Consider the following 17,640-nt stretch of genomic DNA (forward strand, 5'->3'; position numbering starts at 1 on the left):
CTTTCTGGACCGGATTTTGGGGTGGTCCTCCCACCCAGGGTTGGGATTCCTAACCAGGCACGGTGAGCTTGGCCCAGTCCTGGTCCCATCCCTGGATGTTCACGTCAGTAGGTCAGAGGTGGGGGCCTGGGCCCTGAGGGCTTCCTAGCGGCCGTGGACAGTGGGAAACTCTGACGCTGGAATGTGGAACGACGGGCCCTTGGACGGCTTGAATCTTCCAGTTTCAGTTTTTCCTTTCTTCTCCTGTGACCTCGCCTTTTCCAGACATGAGTCTGGGGAAGGGTCTTGAGCCGGGCTCTGCGAAAGACCACAGCTCCTGCCCCATCCCCTGCCTCACGCGATGGCAACTCTCATTTCGGCTTCTCCAGGTGAACGTGGGGCTGCTCGGCCTGAGCATGCTGGGGTTCTGCCTCCCCCTCTACCTCATCTGCTACCGGCGCCAGCTGGAGAGGCAGCTGCAGCAGAAGAGGGAGGACGACAAGCTTTTCCTCAAGCTGAACGGCTCCTCCAACCCGGAGGCTTTCGTGTAGCGCCCACCACCTCGGAACTGTGGCCTCCTGCCCTTGCTTCAGTGACTCACCGGTGTCCTTCTCCCCATCCCAGAGGACCTCCGTGCACCCTCAGGATCCTCTCCTTCACATTTTGGAGTCCACGCTCCCTCCCGGGGCCCTGGTCCTGCCTTGGAGCTCTGCAGTGGAAGGATGGGAGAGGGCCCGGATGTGCGATTTTCCTACTGCTGGAAGCAAGGGCTGCCGTGGGCTTTGCTCTGCCACCCTCGAGGGGCCCTGGGGCCTTGAGGCTCCGTGGTGCCTGCAGGGCAAGCAAGGAGGACCCCCAGCAGGCAGGCTCTCTCCCTTAAGTGTCTGGATTCTGCCTCTTGCCAAAGCAGTGGGGTCTGCCATCTACTGCCTGCCACCTGCCTCTCGGCTGCATGCCCACTGGCCACACCTGCCCAAGGACAAAGGCTTGCGCTGTCTGCTCCCCCTCGCCTGGCCCCTCGACCTCCTCCCTTGGCCAGTCTGAGGCTGCCTGAGGAAGGAAGGACCCGCTTCCTGTTGTTGGTGCTAACCCCTTTGTCATTCCAGCCCCCTGTGGCCTGTCCATGACCTGGTCTCCTGTTACAGGCCTGTGGAGAAGCCCCTGGCTGGCTTAAAGCCTGGGGAGGAGATGGAGGGCTGGATATTCAGGCACCGCTCAGGGGCCAAGGACAAGGCTGATTAAGCAGTCCCTCACCTCCTCCCTCTGGGGGAGGAGCAAGTTTCCACTGCCACCTTCCATCCAGTCTGTGACCTGAAGGGAATTAAAACAGCACCAACAGGGCACCCCCTACACACACAGCTGTTTTTATGGGGGTGGAAGTCAGGCTGTTGCTGACAGACGGAGGTCCAGGCCTGACTGGGGAGATGGGTTGTGAGGGGCCCAGGGGTGCGTGTACATGTGGGATGTGTGACCATGTGGCATGTGTGAGATGTGTGTGGGGTGGTGCTGAGGTGTGGGCTCTGGGTGTCTGCCCCTATTCTCCCGGAGCCCCGCTACAGGCCCTGGGGCCTGGAGGCCGCCTCGCTCTGGACCTGGAGCTTGTCGGAGGCTGTGGGGTTACAGCGCCCCCTGCCGGCGGGCTCCTCCAGGGCCCTGGAGCTGTTTACGTGAGAGAGGCCCCTGTCCTCTGCCAGGCTGGCCTGGCTGTCCAGCCACCTGCCGCCTGACTGCCCCCAGAAATGTGTCTGAGACTTCCTGGGAGCGCGCAGCAGGGTGGGTTGATTTTTGGGTTTATACTTTCGGGTCTTTTAAGTTTTACCAGACTCCTTTTTATAAAGCAATAAATCCATTTTCCTCCTGGGAAGGGATGCCCCTGCTAGCATTTCAGTTAATGGCTACACGTGCCTGCTTTGAGCTCGAGAAGAAAAGGCAAGACAAGATTTTTCTGCCACTGACCAGCCCCAGTCATACCCAGTCGCTCCCCGTCTCTCTGGGTGATTGCCATCTTGGGAGCTGCACCGGGGCAGGAGAAGACGGTATTCCCCGAGCTTGCGCCCAGACAAACTGGGCTTGTGCAGACATCTTAGAAGTGGGAGCCACCCCTGCTCCGCTATCCCAGCCAAACAGCGAATCCTGACCCTTTCCATCCCTTATTCAGATTTCCTCCTCCTGGCTCAACTGCCCTGAGGGTTCCTCCTGAGCTCAGGACAAAGGGTGACACCGAGAGACAGAGGCAGAATGCGGTCTCGGGCTCCAAGAGACAGAGGCAGAATGCGGTGAGGGGAACTGGTGGAGGACAGGAAGGGACAGATCCAGGCCCAAATTTGAGCTCTGCGTGAACAGTTGAGCACCTCGAACACACCTCATTTTCCCAGGCTTCAGTCCAGTCCACTCAAACATTAAAAAGCAAAAACCATTTGTTTAAAACAAACATTTTTAAAAAGGAGAGAGAACCTAGATCAACATTTCCCAAACCACTCCTTAGAGCACTAGTTCCTATAAGGTGTTAATTATTCTCATTTAAAAACAAAAAAAACTTTCCCGGTCAGGGGCGCCTGGCTGGCTCAGTCAGTACAGCATGTGACTCTTGATACTGGGGTTGTGAGTTTGAGCCCCACGTTGGGCATAGAACTTACTTTAGAGAAAAGAAAGATGGTCAGATCTGGGAAACGCGGGGTTAAAGTCAAGCGTGTTTTCTTACAGCAGCAGGCACTTGCTGCACTGGTCGCGTTTGTTCCTGGAGGTGAGGCCCCCAAGAGCAGGGGCGGTGTGCTGCAGAGGGAGCACCAGTTTTAGCGGCCGGAGCCGGCCTCCACGCGAGGCCCAGTGGCCGCCTGCGGCAGGAACACCTCGGGCGCTTGTTAAAAATGTGACCTCTGGCCTAGTCTACATTTGGCTAAACACCCCCCCCCCCCCCCGGCCATCCTGTGCCCCCAAACGTTTGAGACCTCATTCTGCTCTGACCGTAGGGAGTTGATGGGTTACATATTTTTCTATTATCATCCTTGAATCGTGATAACAACCGAGGAGTTAGATACTATCCCTATTTTATAGCTGGAAAACTCGAGGCCCAGAGGGTGCAGTCACTTGCTCAAGATTAGAGCTGGTACTCAGAGGCTTCTGAGGTCATCAGAGAATCCAAAGCCCTCCAGACCAGGACATTCCATTCAGAGCTCCAGCCCCAGGGCCCATCTGGCCCTTGGGAGCAGCCAGCAACAGCCCCAGGGAAGGGAAGCAAAAAGCCAGGCACGGTCTCCGTTTCCCCGAGCCAAGAGCTTCCTTGGAGCGGGGGTTGAGCTCTACTTCATAGAATCGTGTTGGCTGATGGGTGCTTGCGGGAACAAGTCTCCCCCAACCCTGAGAGGAGTGCCCTGGGAGGGGACGGGACCACGGGCTGGTCAAAGGCAGTGGGCATCAAGGGGCCACAGACCTCTGTCTCCACCTCCCCTCCCCGCATTCTTCAGGCTCCCGGTGGGAAGGAACAGGGAGTGATACCTGGAGTGAGTCGGAGTGAGGAAGGGGGCTGCACCACCCTCGGGAGCATTGTCAGGAGTCCCCCCCCTCTCTAGTCTCCCTGGACTCTTGTCTAGGAGTCTAGTCATTCCTTTGTGGTTGGCTCTCTCCAGACCCTCCTGGGGGAAGGTTCCGACCCTTCTAAAGGTCACAGGTATGGTTGCAGGCCCTTGGGGGTCCCCTTCTGTTTTGTTCTTTCTCCTTTCCCGCTTGTACCGGGAATTGGCCTGGTCAAAAGAACGTCTGCTTCAGCCCTCCTCGTCATGGCCCTGGGCTATGTAGTCTGAGGGGACATCATACTGCCCTGGGCCCCAAGGACCCTGAAATGGGGCCACACCTGGTACTGGGGGTACATAGGCAGGACTGCCCCAGGCAGCAGCATGAACACATTCAGCCCAGTGGAATTTCTGATGCACTTGCACGTCAGCCTATGTGAGTTTGAGTGAATACGTAGGGGGGCTGGAGGGGCGGCGTTCAGACAAGCAGTTGGCACTTTGTGGTGAGGGGCTCCTGTCAGAAAACTCTGAGAAGTCCTCTCCATGGGACTGGGCTTCGGGGGGCACCAGCTCCCCTCCCTCTGAAGGAGAATACAGTGGCTTCTCATGGGCTCTTGGGGTGGTGAGGTGCCTTATCTGTACCAATTACCAGGGGCCCAACTCAAAGGACATATAAATGGTGGAATTACGAGGATTTGGAGCCCAAGACCCCCAAAGTGAAGGAGTTGGTTTTCCATAGGCGGCAGCAACCCACTCCCAGGGTTGGGGGTAGGTCAGGGAGAATAGGTGGGCTCTGTGAGCCTGTTTCCACCCGTGCCCTAACTTACCCAAGCCCTGGGGTGAGGAGGTAGTGCCAGGAAGGAGGTGCAGCATCGTCCGGGGGGGTGGCCTGCCACGGGGCAAAGCTCTCTCTGTCCGCAGGGAGCCGCCGCCTGTGCCCCTGGGTCTCTGCAGACAGCATGCCCACCTTTGAAGTTCATCATTCTCAGCCTCCTGGGGTGGATCTGAGAGCAACCGGGGCCCCTGGCAGCTCCCAGCCCCATCCCAGAATGAGGCTCCATCTCCCTGTGCCAAGGAGGAGCAGAGGTTAGAGGTCCCACCACAAATACTATCTCGGTGACATTAGGCATGTCTTGAGCCTCAGTTTCCTTATCTGTAAAATGGAGGTAATACCCTCACCGTGAGGTAGGTGAACATGGACACCCAGCCCTTGCACACTGGTCTACTTGGTACTTCGTAGGTACCTAACAAGTGAGAGCATTGTTTCTGATTCTAAAGGCGTGCGGATAGCCCAGGGAGCGAAGACCACCCCCTCCCCTAACCCCATCCTTATAATCAGACATCTACTTTAGGCACCTCGGACCAGGTGAAGGAAGGGAAGTCTCTCTCTATGCAAAAGCCTTAAGAAGTTGTCCTGTTGTCCGTTTTTCTTTTATGCCTCACATTTTAGTTAAGAGATTTGGCCCCAAAGCTTCTTGAGATAATTTGTAAACATTGAGGCACCCTGACGGTTTATGCCAAGCGGGGTGACTCCGATCACGGCTTGTAGGCAGCACTGCCATGCCACCTCCTGTACAACTGCTCGGCTGTGCCTCGGTGTGCGCGCGTGTGCATGCGTGTGTTCAGATGTGTTCGGGGCCCGTCCGGTGTGGTTGCGTTTTGAGGAGTGTGTGTGTAGGGGCTCGTCTGCGGGCCACCTCTCCAGCTGGCCAGAGAAGAGGGAGGGGGTCTTGCCTCACTGAGGCCCTTTCCATGGCTGGAAAGGCCTGCCTGGGTCCTGAGTGGTGCCTGGAGGATTCCTCGGTTCCCCGAGTTAACCAGGGTCAATAGCGTCACCATAACTCAGTAACAGACCCCGATTTCCTGCTCCATTGCTGTCTCTGGCACCTGGCTTACTTCCTGGCACACAGTAAGCACTCAATAAACGTATGCTGAGAATGACTAAGAACTGCTTCCTCCTCCGCTTCTGTGTCTCTTTCTAAGTCACACATCTTTCTGCCCCTTGCCTTTTGCTCAGATTCCCTGTCACTTGTCTGAAACAAGCTCCCTGACCCCCACCCCTCCCCCCTGCTGCACTTGCCATCCCCCAGCTTTGCTGGTTTAGCCTTCTGCTCTGCCATTTCAAGAGGTGGGGGAGGGACAGAGTAAGGGGCCTCTTGGGTGGGAAGACCAAGGCTCCTGGTGAACTCTGGCTCTAAAGGGAGCTCACGCTTGTCCCTTTTCTTTTGTCCTAAGGTGGTGGTCATGGACATGACTGCTCCTCCTAGAGACTTCCTACCAAGTGGGCCATCCTCCTGCCGGGGCCCTGGGCAGTGGCAGCAAGAGAAAGAGAGCGTGCCACTGGGTGTCCCCAGAGAATCCCCAGGGAGATCCCCACCCCAGGGAGGGACGGGCATCCTGGCTCCTGACCCTGCTAGGGTGGAGGGGGCTTGAGACCCAGGGGAGGGATGTAGATGGCCTGCCACATCCCTTTGTGGCTACCTGTCCTTTTCCCGTATTTGGTTGAGACAGCTCAGAGAAATATTTCTCTAATGCAAGTGGAGCCACAGCATAAGGTCTCTGGTGATGCAGGGACACAGGAGGACCTGGGGGGACTGGGGAGGGGACTGGGGACCTGGAGGCCACGGCCTCCATCTAAGGGGCAGTCATGACACCGTCATGGCCATGTGGAAACGAGCCTAGTGTTGTCAGATCTTCTGAGTTTTTTCAAGAGAAGCTGAAAATCCAGGGAGCCTGGGTGGCTCAGTCGGTTTGGGCATCTGCCTTCAGCTCAGGGCATGATCTCGGGGTCCTGGGATCAAGTCCAGGGTTGGGCTCCATGCCCAGCAGGGAGTCTGCTTCTCCCTCTCCCTCTGCCCCTCGCCCCTCAACTAGTGCACATGCTCCCTCTCTCTCTCAAATAAAATCTTTTAAAAATTTTGAGAAAGAGAGAAGCTGAAAATCCTAAATTTTATTATTTTTTTAAATCCCCATTTTGAGGGGCATCTGGGTGGCTCAGTCGGTTAGGTGTCCGACTCTTGATTTCAGCTCAGGTCATGATCTCTGGGTTGTGAGATCAAGCCCCAAGTCGGGCCCCTGCACTGACCATGGAGCCTGCTTGGGATTCTCTCTCCCTCTCCCTTTGCCCCCCCAAACCCAAATCCCCAATTTCAAATGTTGGCTCAAAAATAATTTTTTCCTTTAATTATCATGGCTGCTCAAATAGCTTTCAAGCGTATGCAGGCCAAACACTGTCAGAGGTAGGGAGATAGAAGAGGAGTAAGTAAAGGGCCTCCTTGCCTCTTTTGAGTGCCCAAAGCAACTGCTTGTCTATTTCTTTGACTCCAGCAGGTGACACGTTTGTCTTACATCAGATTGTGGCCCTACCTGGGCCAGGACCTTTTTCTTTTTACTTTTGTCTCCCCCTAGCCTGGTGCATAATGAATGCTGTGGAGTGAACAAGTGGGTTAAACACTCCAGTCTGGCTTCTAGAGTGGCCGGAGTCTCTGCTTAGGGACAGGGAATTGTCAGGCAAAGTGCAGGGCAGAAGCAGCAACCCATCCTTAATGGCCAAGTGCCTGCCCATGGCCTGGACCAGCCGACACCCTCCTCTGCCCCATGGACCCAGCCCAGCAGCCAGGGTCACACGTTTATCTTTTTTTTTTTTTTCCTGTCTGGTGTCTGTCTCTCCACCAGAATGAATGCTCCTTGAAAGCTGGCGCACGCCCTGCTTTGATCACTGTGATACCTCTAGTACTTAGAATGGGGCCTGGCATGGAACAGCGGCTCAATCAATATTTGGAAGATGAAACTTGAAAAGGGAGAGAGACAGACAGACAGACAGAAAAGAGGCTGAACCGCGCTGAGAAGCTGGGGGAAGAGCATGCTCTTGCCCGCCAGGAAGGGACAGAGCCGAAGATGGAAACAGTGAAACACAGTCTCCCCGAGATCCCCAGAGATGGGTTACAGGTGCGGCTGTGGCCAAGACAGCAGCAGGGCCTGCCCCCAAGAGAAACCGGGCGGGCAGCAGAACTTCGAGATGCGCAGACATGAAGGTGAGGGCAAGGGGAAGACCAAGATGGGGCTCAGGGCGCACAGACGGGGGAAGGGGACTGGTGTGAAGAGGAGACGGAAGAAACCCTGGGCTGCAGGTCACCACCCAGAGCAGCGGGACGGAGACTGAGACCACAGGGATGGAGAGAGGCAGGGAGGGGTCTGGACCGTATAGGCACAGGAGGGGTGAACAGAGACAGAGAGAGGAGAGACAGAGACAGAGAGAACAGAAAGGAAGCTAGAGAGGGAGGCAAAGGTACGGAGAGAGGAGAGGGCTGGAGAGGGAGCTAGAGATGGGGAGAAGACAGAGAGGTGCAGACAGAGACGGGGGCGGGGTGGAGAAACGAAGAAAGAGACATAAGAGGCAGAAGATCGCTGGGACCCTCGGAGATTTTAAGCCTGGAGCATGGAGAAATAGTTTTGAGGGGGCAGTGGTGTCCATCCCTCCTTCCTCACAACACCCGCTTCCCCAGGGATGCTGACGTAGAGACGGGCCATGCGTCGCACGACATCCTTAAAGTACATCGCCTCGTCTTCTGATTGCGAGCACTCCTGCGAGGCGGGCACAGTCATCGCCTGGTTTTACAAATGAAGACGCTGAGGCACGGAGGGGTTAGGTGACTTGCACAAGCTCCCGCAGGTGGGAAGTGGCAGGGCTGGGACTCTGAGGTACCGGGCACCACGAGCTCTGCCCCCGTAGTGGAGCTGAGGGCTCCCAGGGGGCCACAGCTGGAGAGAACCGCACCACCCGGAGGTGAGGCTACCTCCTCAGCACAGCGGAAGCACGGCTTTGCTAGAGCAAAAGATGTCAGTAACGCAGCAACTAAAAATAAAGTACGGGAAAAAACGTGGACCTTGTTCAGACACTGAACTTACCTAAAAGAAACCGTAAAATGGTATTTTCGAGACAATTAGGGAAATCTGAATATGAACTGGGTAGGAGATAATATCAAGAAATTATAATTTTGTTAAGTATGATAAGGGCATTGTGGGTTTGCGAGAAAATATTCCTATTTCTAGAATGCACGCTGAAACACAGAGGGGCGAGGTGGCACGACGTCTGAGATCTTTAAAAAGTTTCAGCAAAGAGATGTCACAGAGCGGCAACATCTCACTGACAGTTGAATCTGGGTGCTGAGCACTGGGGGCTCCTCAAGGCCCTCAGGGGCTGCCCCTGCCCCCGGAACAGATGTACAGGTTCCCTAGCTTGGCACCCAGTCCCACCTGTGTGCCCACACATGAAGCGTCACTTGCTAACCAGAGGCCCTTGTAGAATCCTGCCTCCGGGCCTTTGCACGTAACAGTTCCCCTCTGGAGATGCCATCTCCTCTTCCAATCTGGCTCAGGTGCCGTTGTCCTGGGGTGCTTCCCACACCTCTGCCGCCCAGGAGGCCGCCTCTCCTTGGCTGTCTCTCAGAGCAGAGGCTGTTTCTCAGCTGTTTCACTTGCTTTGCTTTTTACTTTTCCCATTGCCCAGCACAGCCTCCAAACCCCCTTGTCTCAGCTCTTGTTAGCTAAAGAGTCAGCTCAGCAATAATTCCTCTCATCAGGCAGGGCTCAGTCTAAACATCGCCTCTTCTAAGAGCCTTCCCTGACCACCCAAGTAATGTCGCCCCCTGTCCTGCCTCTCCATAACGTTGACCACTACTTGAGGCTATTTCTGTATTTGTTTATATTCACTTCCCCCCACTGAACAAGGGAAGGACCCGGTTTTTCTAGGTCACTCCTCTATCCTGAGTGCTGAGAAAAAGGCCCAGGATAAGGCCAGGAGCTTAATCAATATTTATTGAGTGAATGAGTAAATGTAGTTGTCCCAACTAGACTGCAGGCTCCCAGAGGGCGGGGTTTGGTTACTTTCTGGAAAGAGCCAACACATGGCAATTGTTAAATAACCATTCATTGATATTATGTAGTGGAAAAAGCCCTATACTGGAGTCAGGGGACCAGAGTCCAGTTAATCTTGGACTTTGGGTCATAATCCCTCTTCTCAGGCGCCTGGCTGGCTCAGTCCATTAAGCGTCTGCCTTCGGCTCAGTTCATGATCCCAGGGTCCTGAAATCAAGTCCCACATCAGGCTCGCTGTACCTCCTTCTATCGTCACCTCCCTGCTCATGCTCTCTCTCTCTCTCAAATAAATAAATAAATAAAATCTTAAATTTTTTTTTCAAAAGATTTTTATTTATTTGACAGAGAGAGAGAGACAGCGAGAGAGGGAACACAAGCAGGGGGAGTGGGAGAGGGAGAAGCAGGCCTCCCGCTGAGCAGGGAGCCCGATGATGCGGGGCTCAATCCCAGGACCCTGGGATCATGACCTGAGCCGAAGGCAGACGCTTAATGACTGAGCCGCCCAGGCGCCCCTCAATAAATAAAACCTTAAAAAAAAATGATACCTCTTCTCTTGGCCTTCCTTCAAGGGGCTTGGACTTGGATTTCTGGGGCAATCCACGTGCCTACTTTACGATTTGACGAAGGAGTGGCCGACATGTGCAATACTCAGGGCTCTGCTGAGGTACCCGTCATGGCTTGCCAGCAATGTGCCACCTGCTGCACCCTCCCTTCCCAGGTCCCTATCTTGGGCAGCCTGCTCACCATCACCTGGCTGTCCCTCAAGTCCAACACTGGAGTCATTATCTTCCTCTGTGTAAATCTACCTTTCCGGTGTTCTCCTGAAGGCAGTACTGTCCAGCCAGGCTCCCAGGTCAGAAACCTGGGTGGTTTTCTCCCTTTCTCCCTCTCAGCCAATTAGTCAACAAACCCTACAGATATTACCTCTTGAGTTGCTTCCCTCCCCTGCCCTTTCCCATCACTGTCCTAGGCCATCTTCACCTGGACTTCCCTAAGAGGCCTCCTAATTGGTCTCCATGCCTCTGCTCTGGCCCCTTCCATCCCCTCTCCACCCACCCCTCAGAGTGAGCCTTCAAACACCAAACTTGCTTAAACTTCTTTTTTTAAAGATTTGTTTATTTTAGAGAGAGAGAGCAAGAGAGTTCACGTGCATGGGCGGTGGGGGGGGGGCAGAGGGAGAGAGAGAATCTTTTTTTTTTAAGAGATTTTATTTATTTGAGAGAGAGAGAATGAGAGATAGAGAGCACAAGAGGGACAGAGGGAGAAGCCGACTCTCTGCCGAGCAGGGAGCCCGATGCGGGACTCCATCCCGGGGCTCCAGGATCATGACCTGAGCCTAAAGCAGTCGCTTAACCAACTGAGCCACCCAGGCGCCCGAGACAGAGAATCTTAAGCAGACTCCCTGTTGCGTGTGGAGCCCACCACATGGGGCTCAATTTCAAGACCCATGAGATCATGACCTGAGCCAAAATCACCAATTGGATGCTTAAATGACTGAGCTGCCAGGCGCCCCAAACTTGCTTAAAACTCTTAAACGGCCCCAGCCCCCTTAGGATGGACTCCAAACACCTTATCATTGCCAGGAACTGTATTATCTGCCCCCAACCCTCTCTCCACCCTGCCTGGTAAACTCTTCCCCTCCTAGATCTCAACTTAGCACCTCTTGGTGGGGGGGGGGGGGGCACCACAGCTGGCTGGCTCAGCTGGTAGAGCATCATGCAACTCTTCATCTCTGGTGGTGAGTTCAAGCCCCACGTTTGATCTCTGCGTGGGGAGTATGAGCCTCACGTTGAGTGTGGAGATTACTTAAAAAAAAAAAATCTTGGGTGCCTGGGTGGCTCAGTTGGTGAAGCGACTGCCTTCGGCTCAGGTCATGATCCCGGAGTTCCGGGATCGAGTCCTGCATTGGGCTCCCTGCTGAGCAGGGAGTCTGCTTCTCCCTTTGACCCTCCCCGCTCTCATGCTCTATCTCATTCTCTCTCTCAAATAAATAAATAAAATATTTAAAAAATCTTGGGGCGCCTGGGTGGCTCAGTCATTGGGCGTCTGCCTTTGGCTGGGGTCATGATCCCAGGATCCTGGGGTAGAGCCCCACATTGGGGTCCCAGCTCCGCGGGAAGCCTGCTTCTCCCTCTCCCACTCCCCCTGCTTGTGTTCCTTCTCTCGCTGTGTCTCTCTCTGTCAAATAAATAAATAAAATCTTTTAAAAAGAAAATCTTAGGAACAAAACAAAGAAACAACAAAAAAGACCAACAAAACAAAACAAAAACAAAAAAACACCCTATCCCCAAACCCAACCCTCTCCTTCCAGGAAGCTTTTGCTGACCATACCTCCAGTATAATCCCGCCAAGCCTGTGTTTTACCACTCACGGGCCTTTTCTCGAATCTCTCTTGTTTACTCTCTCAACGAAAGCACAGGTTTTGGGTCCACAGCAGGTACTTTGCAAATACTTATTGGATGAATGACATCACACTGAGACTGCTGGGTGAAAATCTCCATCACATGCTCATTATCAACTTGAGCAAGTCTTTTAACCTCCACCTCCTCTTCACCTGTAAAGACGGACAGTAATGGTAACTTTTTCTGGTAGCGATGTCTTGAGGAATCAAGTACTTAGGAGAGCATTCGCACGTAAATTTGTTTTCTTAGCACAACCCTTTCCTGGATCTCAACCCAACGCACGGAGGGGACCGTGCCTACGGGTACAGAACACTCACACCTAGGTCCCACCCGACACCTTGATGTCCGCTCCGTCTACTACCCGGGTCGTGCGCCTGCAGGGGGCCCACCTCCGACGCTGAAGCCGACGCCACGGCCCATTTAAGGACGGGAGGGGGCGGGCCCGAGAAGGCTCCGCCTTTGCGCTGAGGTCAGCGCGCAGCGCTGCGTGTGACGCTTTGGTTGCCGCAGAGACGCCCCGCCCCCGCGCGGCGCTGCGGAACCGGAGCTCCGGGCGGCGTCGGCAGCGGCGCGGGAGGCGGCAAGGCCGGGGCGGCAGGAGCCGGCGCGGCGACCGCAGCGAGAGCGGCGGGGACGGAGCAGACCACGACGAAGGCGCACAGGCAGCCGGGCCGGGCCGGGCCACGGGGAGAGCGGCCGCCGGGAAGCGGGCGGGAGGCCGGGCGGGCAGCAGGCAGCCGCCGAGCTGCGGAGCGACATGGTGCTGCTCAAGGAGTAGTGAGTGTCCGGCGGGCCGTGCGGAAGCGAGGAGGAAGGGAGAGTCGGGGATGACGATCAGGGAGCTCGATGGCCTGGCGGAGGGGATGCAGTGGCCGGACGCGGCCCGAGGGGCTGCAGAGCAATGGATGGGCTGTTGGGCGGCCCAGCAGGGGCTGAGGGGACCCGTGAGGGCCGGACAGGGCCTGAGGTGGGACCAACGGGGATAGAGAGATACGGACAGCTCCTGCGGTGGGGCCTGAGGAACCGTGAGGGCCGAATAGGCCTGAGGAGAGGCCGAGGGGACAGTGAGGGCTGGACAGGGCCTGAGACGGGGTCAAGGGGACAGTGAGAGCCAACAGGGCATGAAGAGGGGCTGAGGGGATGGAGCTGTGCGGCGGCGCTACCGTGGGGCTGAGGGACGGAAGGGCCCGCCAGAACTGCAAGAGTGGCTGAGGGGACTGGCGGGGGAAGGAGGAATAGGCTTCAGGGACCAAGGAGTGGTTAGACAGCTTCAGGAACGGAGCTGGGATGATGGCGAGGAGCGTGAGGGAACCTGCAGTATGAGGAGTGGCCGCCGTAGGCTTCAGGGGAGGGATGGTGATAAGTGCACAGAGGAGAAGGAGCAGGGAGTTAGGGCCAGGCTTGGGTGACGGGAAGGGTCTGAAAAGATAGCAGAGGGGACCGGTGGCATGACGTGGTACCCAAGTGGTCGGTGCAGAGGAGGAGGAGCTTGGAGAGAAGCTCAGGATGTTTGCTTGGGACTTGGGGACACTTGGGTGAGGAGTCCAGAAAATATTGGTGAGGAGCTGATTTGTGGGCGCTAGAGTGATGGAGAGGGCTGGCATGTTACCAGGGTAGAGGACAGTTTGGAGAGGGCATAGGTTTGTGAATATATGTAACAAGTACACATATTGGAGTAGGGTTTGGGGGACAGGGGCAGCCTGTCTCTAGGGCATTCTTAGTCTTGGTGCAAAGAGGATAGAGAAATTGCTTTGAGGACTTGAGAAGGTTCCCATAAAGCCATTAATTGATGACAGACAGTGAAGGGTGAGGGAGTTCTGGAGTAGTGACTGGGGTGGGAGACGAGTGACTTCTGGCAGGTGTTGCAGGGAGATAGGCTTGCGCCTGAAATCCGGGGGATCAGATGACCGGGTGGGATGTTTAAATTGCTAAATCTTTCAAACACTAGATGACTGATCACTGAAGCTAATGGTTCCAAGTAAACATTTCAAGACTTCTTTTTTCCCCCCAAAGAGGAGAGGTCGAATGTATATGTGCAGAATTTACAGTGAAACTGCTTGCGCTGGAAGGGAGGGCAAGTGGGCAGCTCTGGGTCAGAAGCCCAGAAGTCCAGAAGTGGGAGATGTCCCAGAGCAACTGGTAGAACTCAGTTGGTACCCAGGCAGGTGTGCAGAGGGCTGTTTCCATGTTGTCACTGAAAGCACTTTGCCCCATTCCATGTGGCTTGCTCCTTGGAGGTGTTCAGGAGATTTAGGACATAGTATGGAGCTTTGGATAACAAAGGGAGCAGAGACCCAGGTGTCATCCCAGCTTGACACTTCATCTGAACAGCATCATTTTGAAGCCCCTCCACTTCTAGTTCTTGACATCCAGGATGATGTTGATCCAGAGCTCTGAGCTTTATATGGTGACAGGAAGAACCTTGGGATCCCAACAGGCGGAGGGAGTGGTACACTTTGGATTTTATTATTTATTTTTTATTTATTTCTTAAAGATTTTATTTATTTTAGAGAGAGAGAGTGAGTGGGGGGGGGGGAGGGAGGGAGAGAGAGGAGAGAATCTCAAGCAGACTCCGGCTGAGCACAGAGCCTGATGTGGGACTCGATTCCAGGACCCCAAGATCATGACCTGAGCCGATATCAAGAGTTGGATGCTCAACTGGTTGAGCCACCCAGGTGCCCCAGCACTTTGGATTTTAATCTTGATTGTCCAGACAGCGGGCTTTTCCCATTCTCCTGATCTTTTTTTCTGTTCCCAAATGAATCCTAGAGTCTATAGAAACCTGTAGTTCTGTGAAGAAGGTCAGGCAGGGAAGGGAGCTTCGGAAGAGCTCTGAGTGAGTTTTGAAGAGAGGTCCTTCCTTCCCATTCTTTGTTCTTCTGCCCTTGAAGCCTGCCAGGGAAAGGTCCAAGGTGCTGGGGATGCAGAGCCTGCTTGGCATCGGCGTTTCCTTCCTGCCTGACTTATGCCCCGAGTGTGCATCCTGGGGCAGGGGACGAGGAGGGGGGCATCCGAGACACTTGGCGGTGGCTGCAGTGCTGCAGCTCGGGGAAGGGTGGAAGTGAAGGTCACACTGAAGTGAGCACGGCTCCAGTCTCAGCCCAGCACTGCCCCTGTGGCCCTATCCTTTGGAATTGCACGCTCTTGCTGCTGAAAGTGGTTTTGTTCCTAAGGAGCCAGGGAGAAATGTCTGGGCGTGCAGCTGTGATGTAAGCAGCCTCGGAGCGTCCTGTCAGGAACTGGCTGATGCTGGTCTCTTTTGAGGGGGAGACTTGGTGCCCACGAAGGGCCTGAAGTTTTCCCTGTTGATTTTTCCAACACTTCCTCTAACAGGATTCTCCTTGATTTGATTTTGGCAAATTCTTGGATGTGATGCTTACTGCTGTTCTTGAAGATAAAAGGCGTATTGTTTTCTAGGAAGTTTCTTCTGAGGGTGCAGAAGTTATGGCCTCCAAGTTGAACGTATTTTTCTGCACTGTCGGCTTTCTCTGATGGGAGGAGGGTGACTGTGGCCGCATTAACCCAGTAACCTGCAGGATTTGTGTCACTGGGGTCACTCTGGAGGAGGTGGGTTAGCAGGCAGTAAGGCCTTGAAGCCCATTTTGGTTTTCCTGCTATTTTGCTGCTGTGTGCCTTGCCCTTAGTGAGGTGTTTTTCTCAGACCCTTGTGTGCTTCTTGCTACATGGGGGACCTTCGTGGGTTTAGAAAATAGCGAGTGGACTATTTACCAGCCTGGAACACAGATCCCAATTGTTGGAACCACTGCATAGGAAGGAGAACATAGCAGCTCATGCTTCACCAAGAGTGCAAGGGGCGGAAGGCTCCAGTGGGTTCCAGCTAAGGTCTGGGAACTGAGAATCTAAGCTCAGGAGCTGGCATGATTTGTAGTTTTGTCTCAGCTCTCTGACCTCACAGCTTTGAACTGGGGCTTAGCTGTTGCTCTACCACCAGCCCTCGTACCTCTGTGGATTCTGACTGGTGCGGGACCTTGCAGGCCGTGGCTTTTGTGTCAGCCTACTGACGGTACCTCCAACAAAAGGTGTTCCCTGAAATGGAGAAGAAAAAGAAAGCAGTCAGTTGGGGTGCCTCTGGACAGCTTCTGAGGTCAGGACACGAGTAGAGTGTCTGCTCTTGGTGGCTTTGTGACAGGAGCTTGTATTGCAGTGTCCTGCCCCAGAGCAGAGATGGTTGGTATGTGCTCTTAGGGTGAGTAAGCGCCAAAGGAGCGTGGCCCCTTCCTAGCCTTCCACCTCGAGGGCTATTGTTAGGAGATGGGGCCCATAGAGATGAAATCCCCAGGGCCTGATTCTTCAGGTCTGACTCCTCATCTTGGATTCAGAGTTTGCAGGGACGGGTCCTTGTTTTGCTGGGAAAGATGTTAGTGGGGGAGAGGGAGAAAAGGACAGCTCCAAATGTGAGTCAGAGGCCTGGGAAGTAGCTGGTAGAGGGACAGGTTTGCACTGAATCATAGGGTTCTAAATGGGACCTGAAGGGCACAGATGATCCTGCCTCAAAGCACTCAGGGGGCCATTCTCTGCTGGGTTTTTGACAGTATATGTCATGTGCAACAAAACATTTAATACTGTTCTGAGATGATGCTGTAAGAACGTTGGGCAGCATTCGGAGCCTGAAGTTGATACTCTTTTCCCTCTCTTATAGTCGAGTCATCCTGCCTGTGTCTGTAGATGAGGTAAGTTCCTTTTCTTCCTTTTTATTTATATTTGTATATAATTGCTTGTGACCATTAGCTAAGTTGGGCTCCAAGTGGCCCATACTCTTCATGCAGTTTTCATGGTTGTTCTAACTTAGAGATAATCAGTACATGATGAGAATTTTCCTGGTGCCACTTTCTGTCGAAGGAAGGCACTTATTTTTTATATCTGTGCCACCTGCCTTAAGCTGTTGGCCTGCTAGGTGACTTTGACTAGGGATTAAACGAGCACCCCCCCCCTTTTTTTTCTTTAAGATTTTATTTATTTATTTGACAGAGAGAGGCACAGCGAGAGCAGGAACACAAGCAGGGGGAGTGGGAGAGGGAGAAGCAGGCTTCCCGCCGAGCAGGGAGCTGGATGTGGGGCTCGATCCCAGGACCCTGGGATCATGACCCGAGCCGAAGGCAGACGCTCAACGACTGAGCCACCCAGGTGCCCCTAAACGAGCCCCTTTTTTACCTGCTAGGACTGTGCCTGTTTGGGATCATTTTATTGAGGGGATTGAGTGTGTGAGGGGATTTCTGGGACCTCCATGACACAACTGGGAAGTGTGCATGGCTCTCTCTGGTTGTGCAACAAACCAGTAGGGCAGGAAATCTCCGAGGCCCTCCCTAGCCACATTCTAGGTGACCGCTGGGAAGACCAAGGCCCAGAATCCTCTTACAGAGGGCAGGGAATAACAAATGGGCTTGGCTTGCCCTCTGTCCTTTCATAGTTTTAGGCCAAATGCTCCTGTGTATGGGGACCTGGCAGGATTTGCCACCAGAAGGTTCATAGGCCATGCTGACTCAGAATAGTCTCTTGGATGGCAGAAAACTGTCATAGAGCCTCCCTTGTCCCACCCTTCCTTTGAACTTCCTCCACTCTCCTCTCCTGGCGCAGCCTGTTCTTTGCACCCCTCCCCCCCGCCCCCCAGCTTCTAGCCAGGCTCCAGTTTGGGTGAAGTTTGTCAGCCGGTGTGGTGCCCTAGTCATCGTCTTTCCTGTGGTGTCAGCATGAAGCTTCTGTGATAACTTACACTCTGTTCCAAATATGAAATGGACCTTTGAAAAATGAAATCAGGCCAACAGAGCCTGCAGCACACTTTAGATGAGACAAATATCCGAGTTTCCTGGCCCCAGAAGGGGTGGGCAGGTATTGGCCCTCTAGAGGATTGTCTC

The 17,640-nt window shown here is 54.3% G+C and overlaps 2 protein-coding genes and 1 long non-coding RNA gene across 6 annotated transcripts in view; all 3 read left to right on the forward strand.

Moving 5' to 3' along the window:
• Nucleotides 1–5,433, forward strand: part of SLC43A2 (solute carrier family 43 member 2) — a 44,936-nt gene extending 39,503 nt beyond the window's left edge. For 3 of the 4 annotated variants that reach the window (XM_027625218.2, XM_027625220.2, XM_027625219.2), the window contains exon 14: nucleotides 369–550. In XM_027625218.2, coding sequence (XP_027481019.1) covers nucleotides 369–530 — 162 coding nt within the window. In that variant the 3' untranslated portion in view covers nucleotides 531–550. Of the gene's footprint in view, nucleotides 1–368 lie in introns of all 4 variants that reach the window. The other variant, XM_027625217.2, reaches the window with a different exon arrangement.
• A 1,070-nt stretch (nucleotides 5,434–6,503) lies between these two features.
• LOC113907861 lies at nucleotides 6,504–8,371 on the forward strand. The gene is made up of 2 exons (XR_003515299.1): nucleotides 6,504–7,522; nucleotides 7,994–8,371. It is a non-coding gene; the product is annotated as an uncharacterized LOC113907861 (long non-coding RNA).
• A 3,921-nt stretch (nucleotides 8,372–12,292) lies between these two features.
• PITPNA (phosphatidylinositol transfer protein alpha) overlaps nucleotides 12,293–17,640 on the forward strand; it is a 40,555-nt gene continuing 35,207 nt past the window's right edge. Inside the window, exons 1-2 of the mRNA XM_027568060.2 lie at nucleotides 12,293–12,544; nucleotides 16,428–16,458. Of these exons, the coding sequence (XP_027423861.1) occupies nucleotides 12,525–12,544; nucleotides 16,428–16,458 (51 nt within the window). The 5' untranslated portion in view covers nucleotides 12,293–12,524. The remainder of the gene's footprint in view (nucleotides 12,545–16,427; nucleotides 16,459–17,640) is intronic.

The sequence above is a fragment of the Zalophus californianus genome, chromosome 16 (genome assembly GCF_009762305.2).
Source record: "Zalophus californianus isolate mZalCal1 chromosome 16, mZalCal1.pri.v2, whole genome shotgun sequence".
Lineage (NCBI taxonomy): Eukaryota > Metazoa > Chordata > Mammalia > Carnivora > Otariidae > Zalophus > Zalophus californianus.